Source organism: Pieris napi, chromosome 16, assembly GCF_905475465.1.
Source record: "Pieris napi chromosome 16, ilPieNapi1.2, whole genome shotgun sequence".
NCBI classification, from domain to species: domain Eukaryota; kingdom Metazoa; phylum Arthropoda; class Insecta; order Lepidoptera; family Pieridae; genus Pieris; species Pieris napi.
The window spans coordinates 2077894-2103980 of NC_062249.1; the positions used below are offsets into that span (position 1 = coordinate 2077894).

General features: G+C 36.2%; 1 protein-coding gene across 2 annotated transcripts in view; it reads left to right on the forward strand.

Annotated features, from left to right (window-relative positions):
- The window catches only part of LOC125057041 (calcium-transporting ATPase type 2C member 1), a 40332-nt gene extending 14245 nt beyond the window's left edge, over nucleotides 1–26087 (forward strand). For both annotated transcript variants that reach the window (XM_047660469.1, XM_047660468.1), the window contains exons 4-19: nucleotides 1855–2011; nucleotides 3278–3536; nucleotides 7780–8017; nucleotides 9384–9515; nucleotides 10083–10249; nucleotides 10981–11126; nucleotides 11826–12028; nucleotides 12818–12997; nucleotides 14043–14140; nucleotides 14463–14550; nucleotides 15026–15155; nucleotides 15894–16063; nucleotides 16775–16938; nucleotides 23083–23216; nucleotides 23547–23650; nucleotides 23942–26087. In XM_047660469.1, the coding sequence (XP_047516425.1) occupies nucleotides 1855–2011; nucleotides 3278–3536; nucleotides 7780–8017; nucleotides 9384–9515; nucleotides 10083–10249; nucleotides 10981–11126; nucleotides 11826–12028; nucleotides 12818–12997; nucleotides 14043–14140; nucleotides 14463–14550; nucleotides 15026–15155; nucleotides 15894–16063; nucleotides 16775–16938; nucleotides 23083–23216; nucleotides 23547–23650; nucleotides 23942–24078 (2507 nt within the window). In that variant the 3' untranslated portion in view covers nucleotides 24079–26087. The remainder of the gene's footprint in view (nucleotides 1–1854; nucleotides 2012–3277; nucleotides 3537–7779; nucleotides 8018–9383; nucleotides 9516–10082; nucleotides 10250–10980; nucleotides 11127–11825; nucleotides 12029–12817; nucleotides 12998–14042; nucleotides 14141–14462; nucleotides 14551–15025; nucleotides 15156–15893; nucleotides 16064–16774; nucleotides 16939–23082; nucleotides 23217–23546; nucleotides 23651–23941) is intronic.

Genomic DNA, 26087 nt, shown 5'->3' on the forward strand with positions numbered 1-26087 from the left:
AGTCCGCGATGGTATATGTCTATCTCTTATGGATAACCCACAATAACTTTTTTTTGTCATTTACTTTTTACGACAAATAATGGCTAATTTTCGAAGCGATTTTAACCATTACAGCATTAATCCTTAACCAATTAAATACCTTGAATACATTGTTCATTTAATATAGATCTATATGGCCCTTTACACCGTATGATTTAAGTGAATATTTTCGAAGATATTACAGATTTAAAAATTGCGGGACGTAGCATTTGCGGCGGTACCGGCCGGCCGCACAGTTTTTCTGTAGTGTATTTAGTATCAGCATTGCACCCGTGCGAAGCCGGGGCGGGTCGCTAGTAATAAAAATAAATCAGTGGCGCTACAACCTCTTTTGGTCTTGGCTTTAGATTTCTGAATCTGTTTCATGATCATTTTTAAATCTAATAGGCAAGTAGGTGAACAGCTTTCAGTGCCTGACACACGCCGTCGACTTTTTGGGTCTAAGACATGTCGGTTTCCTCACGATGTTTTCCTTCACCGTTGGAGCTAATGTTAAATGCGCACATAGAAAGAAAGTCTATTGGTGCACAGCCGGGGATCGAACCTACGACCTCAAAGATGAGAGTTGCACGCTGAAGCCACTAGACTGCACTGTTCAATTTCTATTAATTAAAATTAATATAAATTTAAAAGTTTGGTCCCGGTGGCAGTGTACTTTTATACCTGGCAGCATTTCCTCGATGTATTGCGATACCTATTCGTAATTTAATTTATAAAATCTTTAAAAAGTATCTAATCTGTACGACGTTTTATATTTATAGGTTTTGAGTAGATTGAAGTTGTGGAAATATAAGTTTTATTCCCCTTTAATATGCAGAATTTGTACGATTAAAAAACATATTTTTTAGGGTGGGGTCATCATCAGTCATACAACATTTATTAAAGTTAAGAAATGCGTTAGTAATATTTATTTATAGGACTATTTATTTTTAGGCAAGTAGGTGATCATCTTTTTGTCTTGACACACGTTTTAAATTTTCGAGTTTAACATGCCATCACCGTCGATCTGATCGAGAAATTGGTATGGTAATGGTATAGAGCCAAGATTCAAACCCATGACCAGCTAAGTGGAAAGCTACCCTTACCCTCTTACCCTCTAACTCTATAGACAATATGAATATCAGTATACATACAATAAACTATTGCAGCGAAGCAATAAAGAAAAGTGCCGATCGATTTAATAAGTGTTGTATCGCTATAAACACAGTGTTGGGCTTGGGCGTGGTTAAATGATATGGGCTATATCAAACGAAATATCATTGATTTTGTGTTATTGTATTATCAATGTGTTTACAAACTGAAATTTCGAATAGGAATTGTGTTCGAATTTAAACAACATATTCTATGTCGTGTAAAATGAGTTTAACAGATTGAAGTAATAATTTTAGGGTCCTTTTTACAATGTCAGGATAAGTTCCAATTTAGCTATTTATTACTTATTGGTAGGATAAACACTATTGTTGCGTTTCACGACTGTCAGATAGCGCTATTCGTCACATAAAGTCCATCATAGGTTATGAGTCCGATGAAGTGTCAAATAGCACAATTTATTTGGTACTTTATCCATACATTGTGCAACTATTAACTAACTACTAACATTGTGTTATGATGTATTTAACAATACAAAAATCTAAGTAATTATTATCTTACTGTGATTGTCATATTATTTTATCAATTATTATTTCAATAACTTAATTAATCAGTAGGTAAATGTAAAATTTTTCGTTAATGTCTCATTTCCATAGGCAGGCCGAAACAAAAACTTCAAAGACAAAGTATGAAACCCCCGTACCACTAACAAACATTTGCTTTCAGGCTCCGCTGTCGTAAGCATTTGTATGAAGCAATTCGATGATGCGGTGTCTATAACAGTGGCAATTATGATCGTGGTAACGGTGGCCTTCGTTCAGGAGTATCGATCTGAGAAATCCCTTGAAGAACTGAATAAGCTTGTCCCGCCCAGTTGCAATTGGTAAGATTTTTATTAGTTACCTCTTAAAAAGCGCAGTAAGCATTTTTATGCTATCCTGGTGGTGACTCTTGGCATAATAAATTGAAAAAAAAAAAAAAACAATTTAAATGCGCAATCTTTCCCGGCCTATTCGGTGAATTAAAATGCTTTGAGGAAGCCGACACATTTAACAGTAAAATCAAAAGTCGAGAATTTAAATTTTTTTTGATATGTACAGCGCTAAGTCTCGACTATGAATCTTACCCTAAGGACCATATATTAATAATAATACACTAAAATTACAAAATTGTAATTAAAATTCTATTTAACTTTGTAATGGAAGAGCTAGAAACCCTGACAGGTATTTTTACTTCCCAAATCTTACACATTGTAATCCATTGTTTATAATGAATAAACACATTTTTATTTTATTTAATACAAATTCCTACAAAACTAATGGCGCTACAACTCTGTTTATTCATTTAGGTTATGGGTATTAGTCTTAGGTTAAACGCATTTATTGGTAAATGTATAAATGTTATATTATATTTGGTCGAGATAACTAGATATTATTATTTAAGTGTTTTTGTGTAATGAATAACTTCAGTTTTTATGCAAAAATATTAATCTACTACGTTTTAACTATGAAACAAATCGAAACGGAAATCGAATTTAGGACCATTAGACACTTAGTGTGGAAAATGTTTAGGATAAGGTGGGAATTTTATACTCTCTTCGATCTGCAACTTTAAAAAACCATTAACATGTATTAAAAATTCATTGAGAATAATTAAGGCGCGGTGTGCCGCTGCGGTAGGCCGCGGTATATACGGTCTGCGGTAGCGGCATGCCGTATTCCGGCTAACCGTCCCTATTGCGGTCTGCCGCAATCGTCACTCGTCAAGTGCTTCTTGAAATATTGCACATGATGGACGTTGAAGAAGTTGCGGCAGTTATTTATTTATATCATCGTAGAAAATATCGTCAAAAACCTCTGCGTAGTGTCTAGCGCAAAGAACAAGCGATGACTGAGGCGGGTAGGACGCGGTATTTGCGGCTAACCACGCAGAGTGCGTGGAGGGGACGCGGCGCGCCGCATCATTCAACCGGTGCGGCACGTCGCAGCCCCAGAACAACCGGAGCGGTTGACAGTTGTCCGCAAATCAGTGCGTCGTTATCGTGCGGTTTCATATAATAATCGATGTGCGGCCTACCGCAGCGGCACACCGCATCGCGGCCAGCCGCTAGTGCGTTGTAGGCCTAATTCAACTTTACCCCTCTTTCCAGCCTCCGCGAAGGTAGCCTCGAACATTTTCTGGCAAGAAACCTAGTACCAGGCGACATAGTGCATCTGAATGTTGGCGATCGGGTACCAGCTGATCTACGACTGTTTGAATCGTCTGATTTGGCCATTGATGAATCGTCATTTACTGGTGAAACAGAACCAGCAGTGAAAAGTGTTCTGCCGAATAAAGCATCCGCTGGAAGGGTGAACAAAGACAACATTGCGTTTATGGGGACGCTGGTTAGGTGTGGGAATGCTAAGGTAAGTTGGTATATGTTTTTTTAGAGACAAATTACTAGATTAGATTACTAGAAGCGATTGTCCAAAAATGTACCAATACTAATTACAGAGACAATAGGACAATTTTAATTTCAAACACTATTACTAGATGGTGCTACGCAGGCCATTTTTCTAAATAATAAGAAATATTATGATTATAAATATACCTTACAGTTTTATTTTGAAATAAAACCCTGTGGAGGAACAGAAGAACATTTATAAAATATATTTTTTTTGTATGTTTTAAAATCGAAAACGAATAAAACGTTCGTATAGAATCGTATCCAAGTAATATTAGGTCTTTGCATATGTAGTTGATGTTTTGTCGTACTTGATCTCAAATATCTCCTCTTTGATTAGGAATTCTGGTAAAAATTCAACTCTGATGGGGTAGTCGAAAGCGCCTTCAAAGAATATGTTGATTCCCGTCCGAATGGTTTGTGGTAAAGGAATCAATGAACTACTTATAAGAAGGCAAAAGTAGATAGATAACATAGATAGCAATGGTACTATTATATCTATGGATAGTTTGATTAATTAAATATATTCTATTTAAAAAAAATCTACTATTTGTAACTATCATACAAAACGCCAATTTCATATGTATCAGCCGTGTTGTGCCGGCTTATAGAATAGCACCTCCCCATCTCTACCCGTGGGTGTCGTAAAAGGCGACTAAGGGATTTTTAAGGCGTAGGGCAGTGACGACCCCATCGCCCGTTGGTGGGATATTTGAACAATAACTATTTCCACCAGCGCAGTCAGTTAGTCCAAGTAGTGGGAGTGTCATGCTGCGTAAGCAGCCGAATGAGCCGACACGACCGGGGTAATACCACTCTCCCATTGAAAAAAAGCGTGAAGTGGCCCACGCAGGACGTGTGTCGCGTTTCGTTTTATATTGTGGGATTCCCGGAAGCTCATTTCCTTCCTCTCCGAATCATCATGGCAGCGTTATTAAATAGAACTTTTTTACCCCAGGAGGGTACCTGCACTTCTAGTACAGGAGAATCCGTCCCTGGGTGTACTCACTCAGGCTGTCCCGCGTATTCTGGGGGGGACAAAATACCGCTCAACTGCAGAGGCAAATCTAGAAATAAACTCACGGTAACACAATTTAACACAGACTTTACTAACATTAGGGGGCTTCAATCTAATTTAAATCCCGTCCACTTTCACCTCGAGACGGCTAAGCCGGCCTTATTGTTTCTAACGGAGACCAAGATAGTTCCCTCGTCTGTTGAACATTTGCACTATCCAGGCTATTGTCTTGAGCATAATTTTAGGCCACAAGCCGGTGTATGCGTTTACATTCGTGAGGATATAAATTTCCGTCGCCTCTTACATTTGGAAGAATCCGATCTTTCTACCTTGTGGGTACGCGTAGAATGTGCTGACCATCCCCGCATATACTGCTGCCTTTACAGGTCACACAGCGGCAACACCGAGGTCGATCGACTTATAGAACATGTCCAAACTGCACTCGATTCCCTTCTGTCTCTATCGCCTGCTGAAGTCGTTATACTGGGTGATTTCAATGCCCATCATTCTGAGTGGTTAAATTCTCGTACGACCGACTATTCGGGAAGAGGCTTCCATGATTTCGCTCTTGCATATGCTTTAACTCAACTGGTCACAACGCCTACGCGAATACCAGACCGAGCTGACCATCAGCCTTCGTTATTAGATCTTATGCTGACTTCTCACCCAGACTTCTATGAGGTTACTGTGGATGCCCCACTTGGGTCCTCCGACCACTGCTTGGTGCGAACCGTTGTGCCAATTAGGCGTCGAATCCGCCCGCAGTTTTCGGAATGCCGTCGTGTCTGGCATTACAAATCGGCCAATTGGGATGACATGCGTCATTTCTTTGCAGCATACCCATGGTTGCAAGTCTGCTTCAAGGGTAGTGATCCTGACGCCAGCGCTGAATCTGTCGCCGATGTGGTGCTACAAGCAATGGAACTCTATATCCCTTACTCTATGGTCCCCATTCGTGGTAAATCTCGGCCATGGTTTGGCCACTCTTGCAAAGAGGCTTCCCGTCTTAAGCTAGAGTACTATAAAATCTGGGCTCATGCAATGGCCATAAAGGATCCCGATGTAGCTCTCCATAAAAAGAAATTTAACGCAGCTACCCGAACCCTTAAACGAGAAATTTTTAAAGCAAAATCGGAACATATTGGCAGAATTGGTGAAAAGCTCGCGAAATTGCCCTCTGGAACTCGAGCCTTTTGGTCATTGGCGAAGGCAACTCAGGGAAACTTTTGTCAGCCCTCTTTACCATCCTTGCGAAAGGAGGATGACTCGATGGCTCACTCGGCGAAAGAGAAAGCAGAGCTCCTTTGCTCTCTCTTTGCTTCTAACTCCACGCTCAATGACTCAGGGACCTTACCGCCCACTATTCCGCATTGCGGGTTTTCTATGCCTGAAGTTCGATTCGAACAGATTGGTGTGCGGAGGGCCTTAATCTCCCTTGATACCCACAAGTCAAGTGGTCCTGACGGCCTTCCCTCGATCGTTCTTAAGACCTGTGCTTCTGAGCTGACTCCGGTGCTTACACGGCTCTTTCGACTCTCGTACTCCTCGGGCGTAGTTCCAAGCTCATGGAAGACTGCGCATGTTCATCCCATTCCCAAAAAAGGTGACCGCTCTGAACCATCCAGCTACAGACCTATCGCAATCACTTCTTTATTTTCAAAGGTAATGGAGTCTATCATCAATAGGCAGCTCTTGCGATATCTGGAGGAGCACCAGCTAATTAGTGATCGTCAGTATGGCTTTCGCCGTGGCCGCTCGGCTGGTGATCTTCTTGCCTATCTAACTCATAGATGGGCCGAAGTTGTGGAAAGTAAGGGAGAGGCATTGGCCGCTAGCTTGGATATAGCTAAGGCCTTTGATAGGGTTTGGCATAGGGCGCTTCTTTCGAAACTACCGTCATACGGTTTGCCCGATGGCTTATGCCGATGGCTGGCAAATTTTCTTGTAGGACGTAGCATTAAAGTCCTAGTTGACGGAGCGTGTTCCAATCCTAGACCCATCAATGCAGGCGTTCCGCAAGGTTGTGTCCTTTCGCCGACCCTGTTCGTTCTGCATATCAATGACCTGTTGAATATCGACGACATCCATTGCTATGCAGACGACAGCACCATCGACACATTATATTCCGGCCATCCGAACATGTCTCGATCTGAAGTCGATGAGAGTCGCAACATACTTGTTCTCGAAATTGAGTCGATTCTGGAGAAGGTTTCTGTGTGGGGTAGTAACAACCTTGTTAAGTTTAATCCTACAAAGACTCAGGTTTGTTCGTTTTCTGCCAAGAAAGATCCTTTTGTCGTATCTCCCCAATTTGAAGGCGCTCTCCTTAGTTCGTCACACAGCCTCAGTATCCTTGGGGTTGGCATTTCGAAAGAAGTCCAATTTCGCAGTCATCTGGAAGAAAAAGCCAAGGCTTCCAAAAAGCTGGGTGTTTTGGGTAGGGCTAAGCAGTATTTCACTGAGGTGCAACGTATGCAGCTCTACAAAGCTCAAGTACGACCTCATATGGAATACTGCTCGCATCTCTGGGCCGGTGCTCCCAAATACCAGCTTCTTCCTTTTGACCAAATTCAGCGAAGGGCTTGTCGAATTGTCAATCTCCAATGTCTTACTGATCGGCTTGATTCTCTATCGCTACGCAGAGACATTGCGTCTCTTTGCGTTTTTTACAAAATTTATTACGGAGAGTGTTCTGAAGAATTGTTTGGGTTGATCCCTCCTGCCTCTTTTCAACACCGTACGAGCCGAACGACCTCTAAATTTCACCAGCATCATCTTGATGGTTGGAGGTCTTCCACGGTCCGCTTCACTAGGCATTTTCTTTTGCGAACTAGCGAACTGTGGAATCGGCTCCCGGGGGGGGTCTTCCCTCAGAGATACGACCTCCAAATTTTTAAAAAACGAGCCTACTCCTCCCTCAAAGGCCGGCAACGCACCCACTAAAATGGGTGTCTATGGGCTGCGTGGACTACCCTTTTTGGTCGTCCCGCAAGCTCGTTTGCCCCCCTATTATATAAAAAAAAAAAAAAAAAAAAAAATATGTAATTACCTAATACTTTATTTAAAATTTAAAGCAATTGCATCGTTAATCTCCCTCTCTTTACTTCCGCGTAAACGCAATTAGACAGAAAGTGACAGAATAATACTTTAGAATGTCGATTTACTGATTTTTATGAACTGTTTTCAGGGCATAGTAGTAAGCACTGGCGAGCGATCTGAATTCGGTGATATATTCCGTATGATGCAAGCCGAGGAAGCACCAAAAACACCTCTTCAGCGATCCATGGATACTCTTGGAGCACAATTATCGCTGTACAGCTTCTGCATCATTGGCTTCATCATGGTGGCTGGGTGGCTTCAGGGCAAGGCTTTGCAGGAGATGTTCACTATTGGAGTCAGTTTGGCCGTGGCTGCCATACCAGAAGGTAATATACATTATTGAAGTGAAAAGTTCTTTAGCGGCGTTGTACACTTTTTTTGGAATGGGTAAAAAATGTTAAACTCGCGTCAGGACACGTGACCTGATCGAAAATTCGTAAGACGGATGGAGAGTAGACAGCTGGCACGCCGTATTTAATCTAATATAAATCGTCATGTTTGTGTACGATGGCGCAATAAATAAATATTGTATTCTACCACATAAATGATAGTACTTTTATACTGATTATTTTTCCGACCCAAATATCGGCCAATAGAATTGCACCATTCGACGTCACGTGGTACAACCTACATGGTATTATACTGATAATTTTTTGTGAAAATTTTCTCTGGTCGTTCCTTCAAGAAAAGTATTAAGTAGTTGTTTTATTCATTATGAAATTCTTATTTGTTAACTGTACATTTCGTCTCATGGTGCAATTCTATTGGCCGACATTTGGGTCGGAAAAATAATCCCCCGAATACCACACGAGCTTCAAAATTATCGGGCATTTCCCTCAAGGTTCCCTGCAAACAAATATAGTCGTCATGACGACTATATTTGTTTGCAACGAACCTATCGGGAAATACCCGATAATTTTGAAGCTCTTGTGGTATTATAACTGATAATTAAAGCTATCAAAAATGCAAAACGTTAATAATCAAGTTTTCAGTTCTGCCGGCACTCCCGGAGTGCAACCCGTAATATAATTTTGAAATACAGCACTAGATGCCGCTTGCTTTAGATTAGGCTTTAGGTAAAGTTCAGTTGAAACTTCGCTTAGTATGACTGTCGTATGTATGAAGAATTTATATTTACAAGATCATACAAAAATTTGCAAGGTTTTAACTACGTTTTCGAGTCGTTATGTTCTAGATGTAATAGGTAGACATTTTTTTTTGTTTAAGCTAATGTTTAAGTTGTAGTAAGAGCAGAGTTGGCCTTGTGGTAGTCACTCTCATCCCTGAGGTCGTAGGTTCGATCCCCGGCTATGCATCAATGGTCTTTCTATGTGGGCATTTAACATTCGCTCGAACGGTGAAGGAAAACACCGTGTGATATGTCTTAGACCCAAAAATTAGACGGCGTGTGTCAGGCACAGGAGGCTGATCCCCTACTTGCCTATTAAATTGAAAAATGAGGCCCAGACCTAAAGAGGTTGTAGCGCCACTGATTTATTTTATTTTTATACGTGCAAACTAGCGTAGGTTTTAAAGTAATAATATTTGACTGACAAATATACTCAGAAGCATTATTAGGTTCCTTTGTAATTAAATAAATATACAAAACCTATAAAGTCTTTAGTTTTTACAGTCTATATATTTTTATATTCTATAGACTATACTTTTATTTACATTATACGTGTCTTTTAGGTCTGCCCATAGTGGTAACAGTGACACTAGCACTAGGAGTGATGCGTATGGCCAAACGGAACGCGATTGTCAAAAAACTACCCACAGTTGAGACTCTTGGATGTGTCAATGTCATTTGCAGTGACAAGACAGGTAATGTTGACAAAATTTATGTGATTGTTTGTTGTTTTTCGTTCCATTTACAAACGTTTATCGGGTTTAATTTCTTCTGATTATTTTTTTTTATATTTCTATAAAAAAAATATTTTACTAGCTGACCCGGAAACCGTTTGTTTTGCCATGTATATTATTTCTAAAAAACATTTTTTTAGTTCAATTAAAATAACTATCTACAATAATAAAAAATATGAGTTGATCGTAGAGGGGTGAAAATTAGGAGTTGTATGTACTTTTGTATGCTGTATCATAGAAATTAAAAACAAAAAAATTGTTTGTGGTGGACACCCCTTATCACTGCGGGGTTTGAAAAATAGATAGTACCCGATTCTCAGACTTACTGAATATGCATAAAAAAAATTCATAAGTATCGGTCGAGCAGAGTTTCGGAGGATTATGGGAACGAACATTGTGACACGAGAATTTTATATATTAGATTATTCTTACACTTGACTCTATGATTTGAGAGTTATGTTATTTTTTGTATTTAATTTAAATTATTTAGTAATAATAAATTATATTTGTTATTTTTTTTTATTCTAGGTACCCTTACAAAGAATGAAATGACAGTGACAACACTTTCAACGTCCGGGGGACATATAGCCGAAGTGTCAGGTTCGGGATACAACTCCAAAGGGGACATTCAGCTAAGAGCTTATAAAGGACGAGACCTGGATATTGCCAGGATGGGAGTCAATAGTATGCTGGAGGTATGAACAAAAATATATTTCCACTTGTGTGTGTGTTTAGCTGTGAATTAGTGTGAGTGCACGTTAGTCTTAAGTACTACATAGGAAGCGTCTTCCCCTTAATAGGGACTGTTAGTAGTGTTATTGGACACTTATGTAAATGATTCTGTGTAAAAAAATTGGTTTTTTTTGATAAACTGATAACCGCCCATGGACACCTGCAACGACGGGGGCTAGTGGGTGTGTTGCCGACCTGTTAGAAATAAAGCTTCTATAACAATATAGTATTGTCTTTGATTAACATAACTTATGTTCATTTGAATAAAACACTATTTTGACCGGATTGAAGTTATGTATTATTATAAATTTACAACTATTTAACATAATTTTAAATTTATCCGACGATATCGATACCAACCTCCATCTTTTAGTCGATACCAACTCCGGGGAAATAAATACACATAATGCAACTTTCTCTGCAGCTGTGATACTTTTTGACATTCAACATCTTTTGTCTTCAGTCACCGTGACCACGCACGCTGTAAAGCACGCGAAATTCGGATAAATTTAAAATGATGTTAAATAGTTGTAAATTTATAATAATACATAACTTCAATCCGGTCAAAATAGTGTTTTATTCTATAACAATAATTTTAATATTTAATAAAAAAGCTGCGGTCTTTATATTATATTCTTTAATATTAAAATAGTACTGGTGTGTAGAAAAATATACTTAAAAATATTTATTTCAGGTTGGTATATTATGCAACAACGCACACATAAGGGATGAAATATTGTTCGGACAACCCACAGAGGGCGCTATACTTGCGTGTGCGCTTAAAAACAATATGGAGGATATACGTGAAACTTATACACGCCTGAACGAGATACCGTATAGGTAAAGAATAATTATTTAAATATTTATTACGTTTAAGGTCTAAAAGATTTAGAATTAAGTGTTGTGTACTAAGAAATCACCAAAATACTGATGTCGGTATTTTACACGATTTTGTATTGGTTTTAAATTTTATTTTTATATTTATATAAGTTAAAATCATACTTATATACACGAGTATTATTTTATATATAAATATTTATGAGACATAAAATACATCGGCATTCATGACAATAATAATATATATATAATACTAACTAAAATTAAGTACTACAAATAAAAATAAAAAAAAGCGGGATAATTCGTAGATGTTTGGGTTCGTTTGTTCAATCTTAAACTGTTAGGGGATTGTAGGGATCTTTTATTAGCCCGTGCCAAGTGTTGAGGTACAAGGTGTCTTTAAAAGTTAATTTTATGTTTTTACTAGTCGATAATACATTCAAAGATGAAACAAATACTTAAATTGTTAGAATTTATAAACAAAAACAATTTTTAGTAGGACTTTAATAAAAATGATTGTACGGTTTTGGTTCGAAGTTCGAGGTGCAAATAATTATGCAATTTATGCTAGAAAATTGCTATGCTTTGCGTATTATAGGCATTCTCCACGCCACGCTTATAAAATTAAGAAAGTCCGAGTGAGCAAAATGGCCTTGGCTCATTCAATTCAATTTATAAATTAAATGATTAAAAATATTTCAGCTCTGAAACAAAGATGATGGTGGTTAAATGTGCTCCCAAATTTAACGACGGGCAACACAAAGAAGAGGTATTCGTTAAGGGGGCAATTGAGAATGTGTTGCCACTTTGCACACATTACATAGACAGTGCTGGCAACTATGCAGTTATGAGTAAAGAGAAACAGACCGACTTTATGAATGAGGCTTATAATATCGCTAGGATGGGTAAGTAGTAAAACATTTACAGACTAAACGTTGTTATTTTATATCAGATAAATGAATTATGGTATAAACTTCAAAGTTTGTTGTTTTGTCTTCAACCATATATATATATATAAGACAATAGTCTGTATTTCAATAGCAAGCAAGAGGCTAAATAAAACTTATATTTGTTTCTCTGTAAATAAAGAATGCAATTTTATTTATCGAGTATGTTACACACTGATACAATCCTTACAAGACTAACACAATCTTACCTGTAAATAAAGAAACGACAATAAAAGTTCATTGTTATCACCTCTCGATGCATATAGCTTAATGGTATTAAATTAATTTACAAATAAGATTAAATACAATTCAACAATCTCAGCATATTTGCCCTTTGCATCTTTGACAATGTCAGCTAGCTTGACGTGACACGACGCGGCTCACTCACGAACTAGCAGTGCGCGCGAATATTCAAATTAAAGAGATCATTCTCTTTACATATATATATATATATGTATGTATGTTTTAACTAATTATCACTCCAGCCCAATAAAATATCTAATTTAATTGGGCTGGAGTGAATCATTTTTATTGATTGACTTTAGACTTAGTTCAAACAAAATATTGCAATACCTACAGAGCCTTCGTCAAATTGAATGGCGCTACAATCTTCTAGGTATTGGCCGCAAATTTCTGTATCATGCATGTACGTACATGTCGCACGTATACGGAAAACGATACCATCGCACGTTCAAGCCACTAACACTACTAGTCTATTTAGATGTTATAAGAAATATAATTTTCCAGGTCTACGTATAATCGCGTTATGTCGCGGTAGCAGTCTTGAATCGTTAACGTATACGGGCGTGTGCGGAGTCTGCGATCCGCCCCGCGAGTCCGCTCGTACGGCCATCGCTGCCTTACGAAGATCTCAAGTGCAGGTCAAGATGGTCACTGGGGACGCCAGGCCTACTGCCCTTGCTGTTGGTAAGGATTTTGATTGTAGCATATACATGTTATTTATTTTTATCGACATCTTTTTATCGTTACTTGCACATAATTACAAGACAACTGGTTTTGCATGTTTCGCGCGTATGTGTGCGTGCACGCAGGTAACCAGAGACTAGAGAGTACGTAGTCATAGTGAGTGCGCTTGATGTCTTTTTATTGGATGCACATATGTTTACTTCTTTATATTATTATTGTAATCGTAACAAAACATTAAATAAATTTAAAATGGTGGTTGATTTATCTACTCCATATGTTTAATATTGATGGAATTGGATTTAAGAGACTTTAATGTAATGGTAAACTCTTCTATTTAGTTTGACCGGTCAATCGGATCAACCATTAAATTATTAAACAAGATCGTGGACGTTGTAACGACGTAAAAATTTGTTTATTATTATTATTGAATTTATAGTAATATTGGCAAATAAAAATCCAGTTATAATCTGTATATATCTCATAGTAACGCCATAACTCCGACATATATTAGGCAAATAAAACTTAGAAAAATATATCCCGTACCGTAGTGTTGAGGTTAGAAAGTTCTACGACTGATTTCTAATGTTTGTTCGTTTTGGGAACTAGCGAGCTATGGCTTCCATTGGAAGTCTTTCCTGGGAAGTTCGATCTTCAATTTAAAAAAAAGCTGGCAACGCACCCACTAACATTTATGGCCTTTCCGTAGGCTTGTTTGCCTATATATACATTACAAAATGTGATAGTATATATCCTCAGTACAGTTCACTTACACAGTAATTGTTTCGTTGTAATCGAAGCCATGCGTGATAACGATAAGGCATACTTGCTGCTAAAACTTGCTGAGTTTTTTGCCCGTTCTTCTCAGAACAAGGCCTCCTGGTAATTTTGCGAACGGATGGCGTAGTCTTGCTCTTTCGCGAATTTTGTAAACCTTTTTGACATTCATAAGCATGCCCTAAGACGCATCTAAATTGAATAAACGTATTTTGATTGATTGATTTGCATCAGGAGATAGTTTAAATATCTTATGTGTATGTAATTTTAGGACAAATGGTGGGCTTGGATGTTCTCCATTCGCAGTCCCTGTCTGGAGAACAGCTAGATTCAATGTCTGATGATGAACTGGATGCAATCATAGATACCGTAAGTTTATTGTTTAGATTTTTTATAGATTTATAAAATCTAGCGATTAGGTAATGGTTATAAATTTCAGAATGTATTTTCCCAAAATAGAAATAAGTAATAAATTTTGTTTAATTTCAATTATCAAATTAATTAAAATAAAACATTTTTAATGTTCTTATTTTTGTGGTGAAAATACTTAGGATATTGTTTTTAACATCTACTTATTTTAAATCAATAAAAATCAAGGAATTAAATATTACATAAATGCTTAATACAGCTATTTCAAGTAGTCTTGGTATCAAATCTACGAAAATTTATGTGTTTTGTTAAACATTTATAGGTGAGCGTGTTTTACCGAGTGACGCCAAAGCACAAGTTATGCATCGTGAAATCTCTTCAACGGCTTGGGAATATAGTTGGAATGACGGGTAAGTGTTCTAACATATCATCACTCTATTCTATTCATATATACATATATAAATAGTATTTATTATGATCTAAATATCATCACGAAATCGTGTCCTATAAAACAATTGTGTACATTACTTTAAGCTTAATATGAATTTAAATTGAATTGTAAAAAATATTACTATAGATATATATACCCGTCGAAGAAATTAGGAACCAAAATTTAGGGGACAATGAACATTTAACATCTCATTCAACGCGTGACCATGCTTCATTCTTGAGGTGTTGGCCATGCATTTCATAAATTCCATTAAATAAAGAATGGTTGAACTGTTCATTTATGGTCTTTTAAAATTTATGTAGATTCTGACATGAATAAGGTATATAATATTAATGATGTATGGTTTTTTTCTATGTGTATGCATTGATATGTATGTGTGGGAGTAATCTGCTGTGGTAGTTTATTTTGTTAAATAAATAAAATAAAAATTACAGGTGATGGGGTAAATGACGGTGTGGCGTTGAAACGCGCGGATATCGGGATAGCGATGGGAAAAAACGGAACGGACGTGTGCAAAGAAGCCGCCGACATGATACTTGTTGATGACGATTTTGCTACTATTATGTAAGATTTTTGAGGTTTATTTATATATATGTATATTCATAAAATATTAAATTTGAAAGTCATTTATGTCGGGAGCGCGATTTATACATATGATAACTGCTATGTTACTGAAACAATTACGGATTATTCTAGTTTTTAAACAAATTAACTATATTAAATAAATTATAAAAACTAAATATACGTGAAGACTAAGTAAAGTAATTAATAATTAATCAAGTACCTGAAATAATTATAGAAACAACATGAAGAGTTTGTTACTTTATAAGAGAGTACAATTATTTTAATCTCCCAATTAAAATCTGAAAATATTCTATCAAAAAATGCTTAAAATTTAAATTTAAATCTTAAGCATTTTATGAAAAAGATTCGCGTCTTTCCACAGAGTGACATTAATGTTTAAAGAACTTTATTTCTCATTACAAAAATTATTTTTTATTTACACGAAAAATTTAATATTATATACGATATTATGTACGTCGCCATCAGCCAGCCCAATTTTAGTCTAATGGGCTCATTCTGATGTGTATCTTTAATTCCCTTTTGAACTGATTAATCACGCTAATGTTACGAATTACATTAAATGAAACGTCACTCTTGATACGTGACAATAAGTGGACTGGAAGACGTTTGTTATTTTATTCTTCTTTTATAGTGTTTAATTTTTTTATATTTAGTAAGAATTTGAGGGTTTTTTTATGATTCTAATTCACTTTGTATATATATTTTTTAAATCCATAGATCCGCAATCGAAGAAGGAAAGTGCATATTCTACAATATACGGAACTTCGTGCGTTTCCAACTGTCAACATCAATCGCTGCGTTGTCGCTTATCGCTCTCGCTACTCTCATGGGCATACCTAATCCGCTCAACGCCATGCAAATATTGTGGATTAATATTATTATGGACGGTACGAAAATGTCTTTCATTTCACTGCAATTATTTTGTTAACACTTGGAAAAAGCTTAAATCGTAAATATAAAATAAACTTTTTTTAATTTCTATAATTATATAATACTAGCTGGCCTGGCGAACGTCGTACCGCCTAACAGTCGATTCTTTATTTTTTTTTAATACTTATTCTTCTATTCGGGACACCGGTCTAGCTAGTAAGATAAAAAAAATAAAGTTGTTTATGTTAGTTAGTTTATGATATGGTATTAAAGTTCAAATTGCTTTTAAATATTAGTACGAATATTTTGTATGGGAATATAGAAAAGTGTTGTTTTTAGACTTTTTCACTCATTTTTTTAAATTTTTTCTCTCCGTAAGAACCATCCTCGTACTTCAAGGAATATTATAAAAAAAGAATCAGACAAATCGGTCAAGCCGTTTTCATGTTATGTCGTGACAACGGGAAACGGGTTTTATTTTTATATTATATAGATAAGATTCTAGTTTCCAAAAAAAACCTGATTATGTTTTAATATTTAAAAACTTATTTGACTACGACAATTAAGAAAAACGTTAATTTTGAAATAATTTTTTTTTTAAACGTAATTTTTTTTAAATTAAATTTAAAATTAGTTCTTAAACTTTTCTTTAACTACTCTATTTACTATGAGATTTTTGATTCTAATTTTTTTAAACAAAATCTGCTAATGATGAATTCTGTACCCAGGTCCCCCAGCTCAGTCGCTGGGAGTAGAACCTGTAGACCACGAGGTCTTAAAACGCAAACCACGCGACACATCACGACGGATCCTCTCCCGCGCAGTACTTGGCTCAGTACTGCTGTCCGCTGCCATCATCATAGCTGGGACTTTGTGGGTGTTTAATAGGGAGGTGAGTTATCGGAAAATGGGTGCCTCTTTTTTGATATAAGAAACTTATTTTGCAAGTAAGGGAGCGTTCAAGTATTACGTAACGAATTTTGGGGGGAGGGGGTGTCCTTACGATACGATGCGAGGCGGGGATTGAATTAAGTCGTTAAATGGGGGGGGGGGGGGGTCAATAATCTCCAAATATTGCGTGACGTAATACTTGAACGGTCCCTAACCGGTCATAGATTTAACTAGCGATTATAACTTTTATTTATCATTAATTCGAAAGTAATCATTAATTTTAAATATTAATAAGCACTAGTTAAGTTCGGTGGCGGTTGTTGTATGGATATGTTCAAATACTGGTCTTTACTGGTTTAAAATATGAGGTTATATCTAAGATAACATTAGGGGTAGTAAGTAGTGTTGCGACGCTGGATTAACAAAAAACTAACTTGACTTATTGTCTGTTAAATTACAATTTATGAGTGTGGTAATAACTAAAGGGCTTATATTGGCTTCAAGTGTGCGATAATTGCTTACATTCACTTTTAATTATTAACAAAAGTTACTAACTAATGTTGGGTTACATAACTCACTTTTCGGTTACTTAATCCGTATTAGACGAATTAGTATTTTTAAATAGGTTCTAATCAAATTTGTAGATAAATTTTTAATTTTTAATTTTTGGTAATGTAAATTTAGGATCTTTTCATCTTTTCTGTTGACGTTCTTAAGTGTACTTGGTTACCGATATTAATAAAGTTATTTTGAATTTGAATTTGAATTTGAAAAATACTAAAACTTATAGTCATTTTTTATTAATATATGTCAAAAAAACAATAACTTTTAATATTGTAATATTTACAGTTCAGTGAACTAAAAAAGGGAAAAATTATGCGACTTTCAATTTTCCTTGTAATCGATACAATTTAATGTTTGTCTCCATATACAAAGAAAATGTGCAGTCCTTGTAGTCAGTTGCGTAGAGGGAGCCGCAAGGGCATTTTTGGGGGCGGCAACATTTCACAATAAATAATAAAGATATTTGAATGACTTCAAATTTTTGTCGTAACAAATTCAGAGAGCAGGAAATTGTTCATTACTTATTGTGCCGAATTCGGGAAATCCTCTTTCTTTAAATGATATTTTGTAGCGACTTCACACTTCTTGTTGTGCGAGCGTTGAGTGCAGACCTATCTACCTACAAATAAAAAACTACAAAATATAAGTACCTACAAAAAATAAAAACAAAATTGTTTTACCCAATAATAAGAATATTGTTATTGTATAGCAATGGTGGTTAAAAAGTGTTATAAGTGCAAGAAAAATATAACAAAAAAGACGCCGGGGATTGACTGCAGTAGATGCAATCGCATTGTCCATGCTGATCCTGTTTGCACGAAGCTATCTAACAAGCAACTTAACACCCTTCGAAACTCATCAAGCATCGAATGGAGCTGTGATGAATGCCAGAAGAATGTGTCGCGCAGATCATCCTTCATCACTCCCAATGATGATACTGATGACGAGGATGATGAAGAATCGGAACCGAAGGAGCAAGGTAATATATCAAATCTGAATGTGAAACAACTTGTTGCTGACATAAGCAGAGAGCTTAAGAAAACTTTTAAAGAAGAGATGGGTCACATCGAGTCCTCCCTAAACTTCTTATCGGACCAGATGACGTCAATGGAACAGTCCATAAAGACCCAGAAAGAAGCTATTACAAAACTTGAGAACAAAAATTACGATCTCCTAAACAAAAACAAAAATTTAGAACTGAGGGTTTGTGCAGTGGAGCAGCAACTGAGGTCATTGGAGCAAGGAAAACTTGGTGATACGCTGGAGGTGGCAGGTCTCCCGGATACTACGCCAGGACAGTTGAAAAACGTTTTGGAAGTGTTAACAGGCAAGCTTGAGGTTGACAATGTTGATATTAAGTCAACCCAGTGGACAAAAGGAACTAATGAAAGACCTGGACTACTACTGATAAAGTTGAACTCCAGAACTATGCAGCAACAATGGATCACTGCAAGTAAAGCTAAGTGTATAACAATAGGTCACATAATACCAGAGGCCCCAAAAGAGATCAGCAATAATAGGATCTATGTGAGAGAAGCCTTAACAAAACACATTAAAACTATTTTATACAAAACTAAATCCAGACTCAACATGTCATATAAATTTATATGGTGTAAAGATGGCAAGGTCTTTGTGAGGAAAACAGAGGACAGTAAAATTCATCAGGTTAGATCTCTAGATGACATCCTCAGACTAGAAAAAACACCTGTCTTTTCTACACCTATATAAAAAAATATAAACTAATTTTAAGTGTTTGTCATAACTTGTAATAAGAGATACACTCTTATACATACATCTTGCAAACTAAATAATGGCAACTAGTACAGGTAATGAAATTTTTAATTGTAGTTCTATTAATGATTTTTAAAATCACTTCCTACAAAATGTCATGTAAATATTTCATGCATACATATTAATATTAGATCTATTATAAAGAACTTTCCTAAATTGCTTCAAATGATCAATAATAGCCATCTCCCTATAGATATTATTGTATTAACTGAAGTAGGCATAAAAAGTGAAATCTCTCATTTATTCAATATTCCCACATATAATATGCACACTCAACTAAGAACTAATCAAAAAGGGGGTGGGATTATAATGTATGTAAAAAATCATTTAAAATTAACTTTTCACACTTTTAACGCTACCACATTTGAAAATATAATAGGTTCATGTAAAATTGGGTCAAACCAACATATAGCTGTATGTGCTATTTACAGGCCACCAAGGCCAAGTACCCAAAACCTGTTTGTAAGGGAGCTCGACAATTGCATATCGAATTTTAACACAGTTACAAATTTGCTTTTGGTTGGTGATATTAATATTGACCTAAAAAAGAATTCCACCTACAAAGATACATATTTAGAGACGCTCAGCGAGCATGGACTGTCGTGTGGAATATCTGACTTTACTAGAATAGAAACAAAAAGTAATTTAATTACTCAATCTTGCATAGATCATATTTTCTTCCGCGTTCCCTCATTAGGTCCGTACTCGGCGGCGTTAAACACCGTACTGGCCGACCACCGTGCTATTATTTTTGCCTGCTTAAGCTACATGCCCGTGCCTACTACGCCCACACAGGGACGTACTTGCAAACAAATTAATTACAAAACATTACATAACGAATTAAAAAAGGTTAATTGGTTCGAAACAAACACAATGAATTCTCCCAGAGAAATATATAATTTTATTCGCCTTTCCTTCGAAAACGCTAACAAAAAAGCGACATGTGAAATCTCAAAAAAATACCAAAGCTATTCCAAAAAGATTAAGATACCTTGGATAGATGACAAAGTTAATAGCCTCTGCGACAAACGTAATAAATTATTTCAACAATGGAAGTCCTCACAGGATCCCGAAATTAGGCTTCAATATAATAGTATCAGAAATAAAATACACAAAATTATAGAAGTAAAACGAAACAATTACTATAACAATCAAATATCAGAACACTTTAGGAACTCAAGAAAAGTTTATCAAATATTGAATCAAATGCTAGGACGAAGAACGCTGTCTATCGATGAGGCTATCATGAAAGCTTTCGACTCGCAAGGTATCTCGGTTAAACAACTAGCTGATAACTTTGCCCTACATTTCAGCACTGCTGTTGGAAAAAGTGTCGTTGACTGTGATACAAAATTAGCAATCACGGACATTATGTGTGACCATACGAAACAAAGCATACGATTCAAATACGCGACCGAAGAAAAAATTTATAAAATTATAGAAACTCTAAATGCTCGGAAAACTCCGGGCCTTGATAGCATAAAAGTATCTGACCTAAAGTTAATAAAAAACGAAGTTTCTCCTGCAATAAAAAATTTAATTAACCAAAGTCTTAAATACGGGCTTTATCCTAACGACTTAAAACAAGGGTGTGTAAGACCTGTCTTTAAAAAAGGAAAGAAAGATGATTATGCCAACTACCGTCCTATAACGATACTATCTTCTATAAATAAGATAGTAGAGAAATATATTGGGGAACAAATTAAATCTTTTTTTAACAGACATGACATAATATACAAGAACCAATTCGGGTTTCAAGCAGGCAAAAATACCTCGGGGCTGCTATCGCGTTTCACGGACGAAGTAAATAATAACCTTGACCTTAAAAAATATACTCTTGCTTTGTTCATAGATTTTTCCCGCGCTTTTGACACTTTGGATCATAAACAACTTGAGAATAGACTTAATCATGTAGGAATTCAGGGGCCACTAGGCACTTGGTGTTCAAATTATTTAAAAAATCGTACTTATGTAGTGAAAATAAACAATACACACAGCGAGGTTGTTTCAGTATCAGAAGGCACCGCCCAAGGCTCGGTCCTCGGTCCTCTCCATTTTTTGACTTACGTAAACCAAATGCATAATCAAGTAGAACACTCCACTTGCTACCAGTTCGCAGATGATACGTGTTTATTAGTTGGAGATAGGGACCCTCATATAGCTATTGAAAGGTTACAATCAGATTTTAACAACATACTAAAGTGGTGCCATGATGCTAAACTAGTACTTAATATTGAAAAGACAAAACTACTTATCATACAATCCAATTCCATAAAAGAAGCTACTGGTATAGCATTGGTGGCTCACGATCACGCTTGTCTCCACAAATCAACAGTGTGCAAGTGCCCTTCTATACAAATAGTCGATAAACAAAAATATCTCGGATTAATTATAGACAAAAATATGCATTGGAATCAACACATAGAATACGTCTGCGATAAACTTCGACAGTTTTTGGCACAAATAACAATACTCAAAAAGCGTATCCCATTTAAAACCAAACTTTCACTTTACAACGCGCTTTGCGAATCAGTCATCAATTACGGTCTAAGTAGCTACGGGAGAACTTATCCAACGTATCTCAGCCGAATACATAACCTCCAAATGCGAATCCTCAAACATGTTGTCTCGAGAAATGTGCTCGACTCATATAAAAATGAAGAAAAAGGAGTTTTCAAACACTGTAAAATATTGCCCGTATCAGAAAAAGTTAATAAATGTCTTCTAGTCGAGCACTTTTTTCGAGATGACTTAAAAAAACGAGTAGTGCATGACGTACAGACCCGAGCGGTAACGCAAGTCCGGCTCTGTACAACAAGAGCAAACAACGTATATGGCGAGAGAACGTTGAGGTATTTGCTACCGCGGCTAATAAATGGTCTACCAAATCACATATTAGATTGCCTAACGCCAACCAATATAAACAGCAAACTAAAAAATTACTTTTATATGCATTTGTCGCGCTCCTAAACAAGATTGTTATGGTTACATGAATATAAACCACAGCGGTTTGCTAATGTAACTTGTTATGATTGTATTATATTTTTTTTGTAAAATAAAGAAATTAAAAAAAAAAAAAATTTAGTTGTTATATGGCCGATGGCTGACCATGCGTCATACTCGTGAACGGGTGCTTCTTGTGGTGACTGGTCGTACTTGAATTCGTGTATGCTGTGATGTTAGTTATTTCGACTATGTGTTTGCGTGTTGTTCCGACGAGAAAGTAAGTGCGTGCTCCTATTTCACCATGCCTCCTGCTGATATAGGAGAAGTCTTTGTTTTTAATTTATTTTATTATTATTAATTACTTAAGATGTCATGTGGAACATGGTGTAATGGTTGCAGTTTCTTACAAACGTTGTGTGAAAAAGAACATGGCGATTAAAAAGAGTGGCGGACAGTTTATTGCCAGTTCTTCTCTTCCGTTCTACGCCCTTGATTTGAGAACTGGCACTAAATGTAAAGTTAGAAGCATTTCATATACATTTCTTTTTTTGACGTTCATAAGTGTACATACCTGCATGATTAAATGATTTTTGACTTTTATAACAATGTATCTATTTCTACCACAGTAATAAACTTGATTGTAAAACTTTTATATATAAATTCATAGTGTATAATGTAATGATAAATTCATACCGAAATGTTCTCTAGAATGTATTATATGAATTAAATTGAAATATCTAAATAAGGCTACGGCCCTGAGCCGACATCCACGCTCCTCGGCTGCGTAAACAGTTCACTCCGTACTTTAAAATTAAGTCTGTAATCATTAAAAATCTTTTTACAGATGTCCGACAACAAAATAACCCCCCGCGATACGACGATGACATTCACATGTTTCGTCTTGTTCGACATGTTCAATGCCCTGTCGTGTCGTTCGCAGACCAAGTCGATATTCGAAGTGGGACTATTCTCTAACAAGTATGTTTATATTAAAGTACCATTTTATAAATGAACATAAAATTACGTTCTTTTTTAAAACGGGGCACATGGGCAGGTGGCTCACCTGATTTTAATTGATGCTCAAATTCGTTGCCGCATTTTTTTGTTTACAATCGTGTGATATATTTTTTAATAAATATATTCAATTGTATAAGCAACTCGTACACAGAAGGAAATCATATATATTTTATAATTTGTGTACTTTCTTGATTTTATGTCAAGTAGCTTGGTATTTTACCTAGGTCTAAGTCAAAATCTAAACTTGCTTACATACTCCATTCCTAAATGTTTATTCCTTCATAATTCCAGAATGTTCCTGATAGCGGTGACGCTAAGTTTGATAGGACAAATGCTTGTCATATACTTCCCGCCGTTACAAAGGGTGTTCCAGACTGAAGCGCTTACTGGACATGGTAAGGAATTTGATTGTAGGTCCATCTGACAGATGTCAGAAAGGAAATCGACATAAAAAAGTCGACCGATTGTCTGGAAATAGGGCTAATATTACATCTACTTTTTATCAAGAAACACTTTTAATTGCATCTTATAAAGATTAGGATATACGTTATTTGCCTTTGTAATATTTTAATACCAACATTTCGCAGAAAAGCAAATTAATAGTAAATGCCAACATATCAACGTTTTGTTTCTTTGCGAATGTGCAAACATTCGCCTCGATAAAAAATATTAAAATCTTTTTTCAGATCTGATATTCCTCGTGTGCTTGACGTCAAGCGTGTTCATAGTGAGCGAAGCTAAAAAACTAATAGAGCGTACGATCAAGAGGCGATCCTTCCCAAAGTTTTCGACGAAGGCCCGCGATGCGATGGATTTTGTATGACAGGAGCCCGAGAAAATGGATTAGGCGAGTCTGACATGTGTCACGCTGACACCTGTCAGTATGAGGCGCGTGACAGTGGCTGTCAGTCTGACGCGGCCCGACATGACGTATGTCAAGCCGAAACGCGTCAGTCTGGCAGCAGTCGCGCCTTCGTTGTGTTAGATCTGCAGGACAGTAACGAAGACGCTAAGCGTCATAGAAAGTTTAAACTGTGCAAACACTTATTTAAAACTAATAATTATGACCCAGTGAATGACTCGTGTATAAGTGATACCCGTTTTAGTAAAAAAAGACAAATTGTGTCGAGGTCGTGTCAAACAGACCAGTTGGATAACGTTGTATGGATGCTTGATGAGTGTGATATCGATAGACCAATATTTGTTAGACGAAAATCGACTAAGCGTGACAAACACAGGAACCAAGCTAAAGAATTTAAGTCTGAGAAATCAGATGTGACCAGTAAAAGTGAAAGCAAAGACCCCCTCTCTCATTCAGTTGCCATTAATCTGTCATTAACGCCACAGTCAGGACCAAATTCTTTGATTGATGAAGCTATGACGTCAAATGAGAGCTGTCAGACGTCTTTCATCGATACACGTGTGACAAATGAAACATGTCACAATGTGATGTTTGAAGTCCCGTTAGGACCTCTAGAGGGTCCATCTGACAGATGTCAGATCATTGACACACCGTTGACAGGTAGGCCTAAAGACCGAGAGAGCGATAAATCGGATCAAGGACCATTTGCTATTTACGATGGCAAAATTAATATTCCAATGCGTTTTTAATGTTAAACATTATTAGATGTATAATTTTTTTTTACACTTTCAATATTAATTGCTTAATCGGTTTTTGTTGTAAGAATGGATCAAATAATATTAGATTAGTGGAATATTATAAATAAGGTCTACGTTTTAATGTCTAGTTGTTAGGGAGCGTTCAAGTATTACGTCACGTAATTTTTGAAGATTGACACACACACACACACACACACACCTTTTAACGCGCCGTAACGTTTTTCTGTACCCTAGTATAGTACTGTTCTCAAGTATACTAAAACGTTTCGTGACCAGCTAGTGACTCTTTACACCTAAAAGTTACCATTATGTGGTGTAAAGTACTGGAAAGTCGAAAATATAGTCGTAATTCAATCCACGCCCCGCATAGTATCTTTTTACAAAAGGCCCCCCCCCCCCCCCCAAAATTCGTAACGTAATACTTGAACGCTCCCTTACCTGTCTTCACTGTAATTTAACTTTCCAACTCAAATTTAGGGCCTATATAAAACGTCTTAACTCAAAATCCATTTAGTTCTGTCAAATAAACTGTTTGACAGATGCTAAAATTAGATTTGAGGTTACGATTTACAATACAGGCCTAAATTTGTTTTATCTAGTTATGAAGGTTCTGTATTAAAAAAAAAAAAATCCTATAGCACCGCTTAAGAGTAACTGTCTCTTTTCATCACAGCGTAAACACGATGTAATAGAAAGAGACAACAGATTAGATACATTTAGTTAATAAGGGAGTAAAAATTTAAGTCTCCGGGCATTTTGTATCGCAGTATTGTGACTTAAGTTTAATAAGGTGACTTTTTAATTCCTACGCTTATTTTGATATTATATTTTCTAGTTAATTTATGCTTCTAATGAAAAAAAAAACCTTTTAAACGCCTCTTTAGTGTTTATGACACATTGAATGTGTGCTTGGAGGTGCTAGGTTTGATTTAAAAGTTTTTTTATTTCGGGTATAATTCCATGACTACGTTTGATATCTAGATTTTTTTAAAGTATCAGATTTATTTTATTTTTGAACTTGCTCGTTATATATCGATATCTTGTCTATGGATGAATTGGCTCTAATTTTTTTAGTGCATATAATAATGTAAAGTACAGTTTAATGTAGTTTAATTGCCAGTGTATAAAGCTTTCATTATTGTAAATATTATTATTTTAAATCGATATTATTTATATATGTATCCTATTTATTCCATAAAAACTAGAAATATT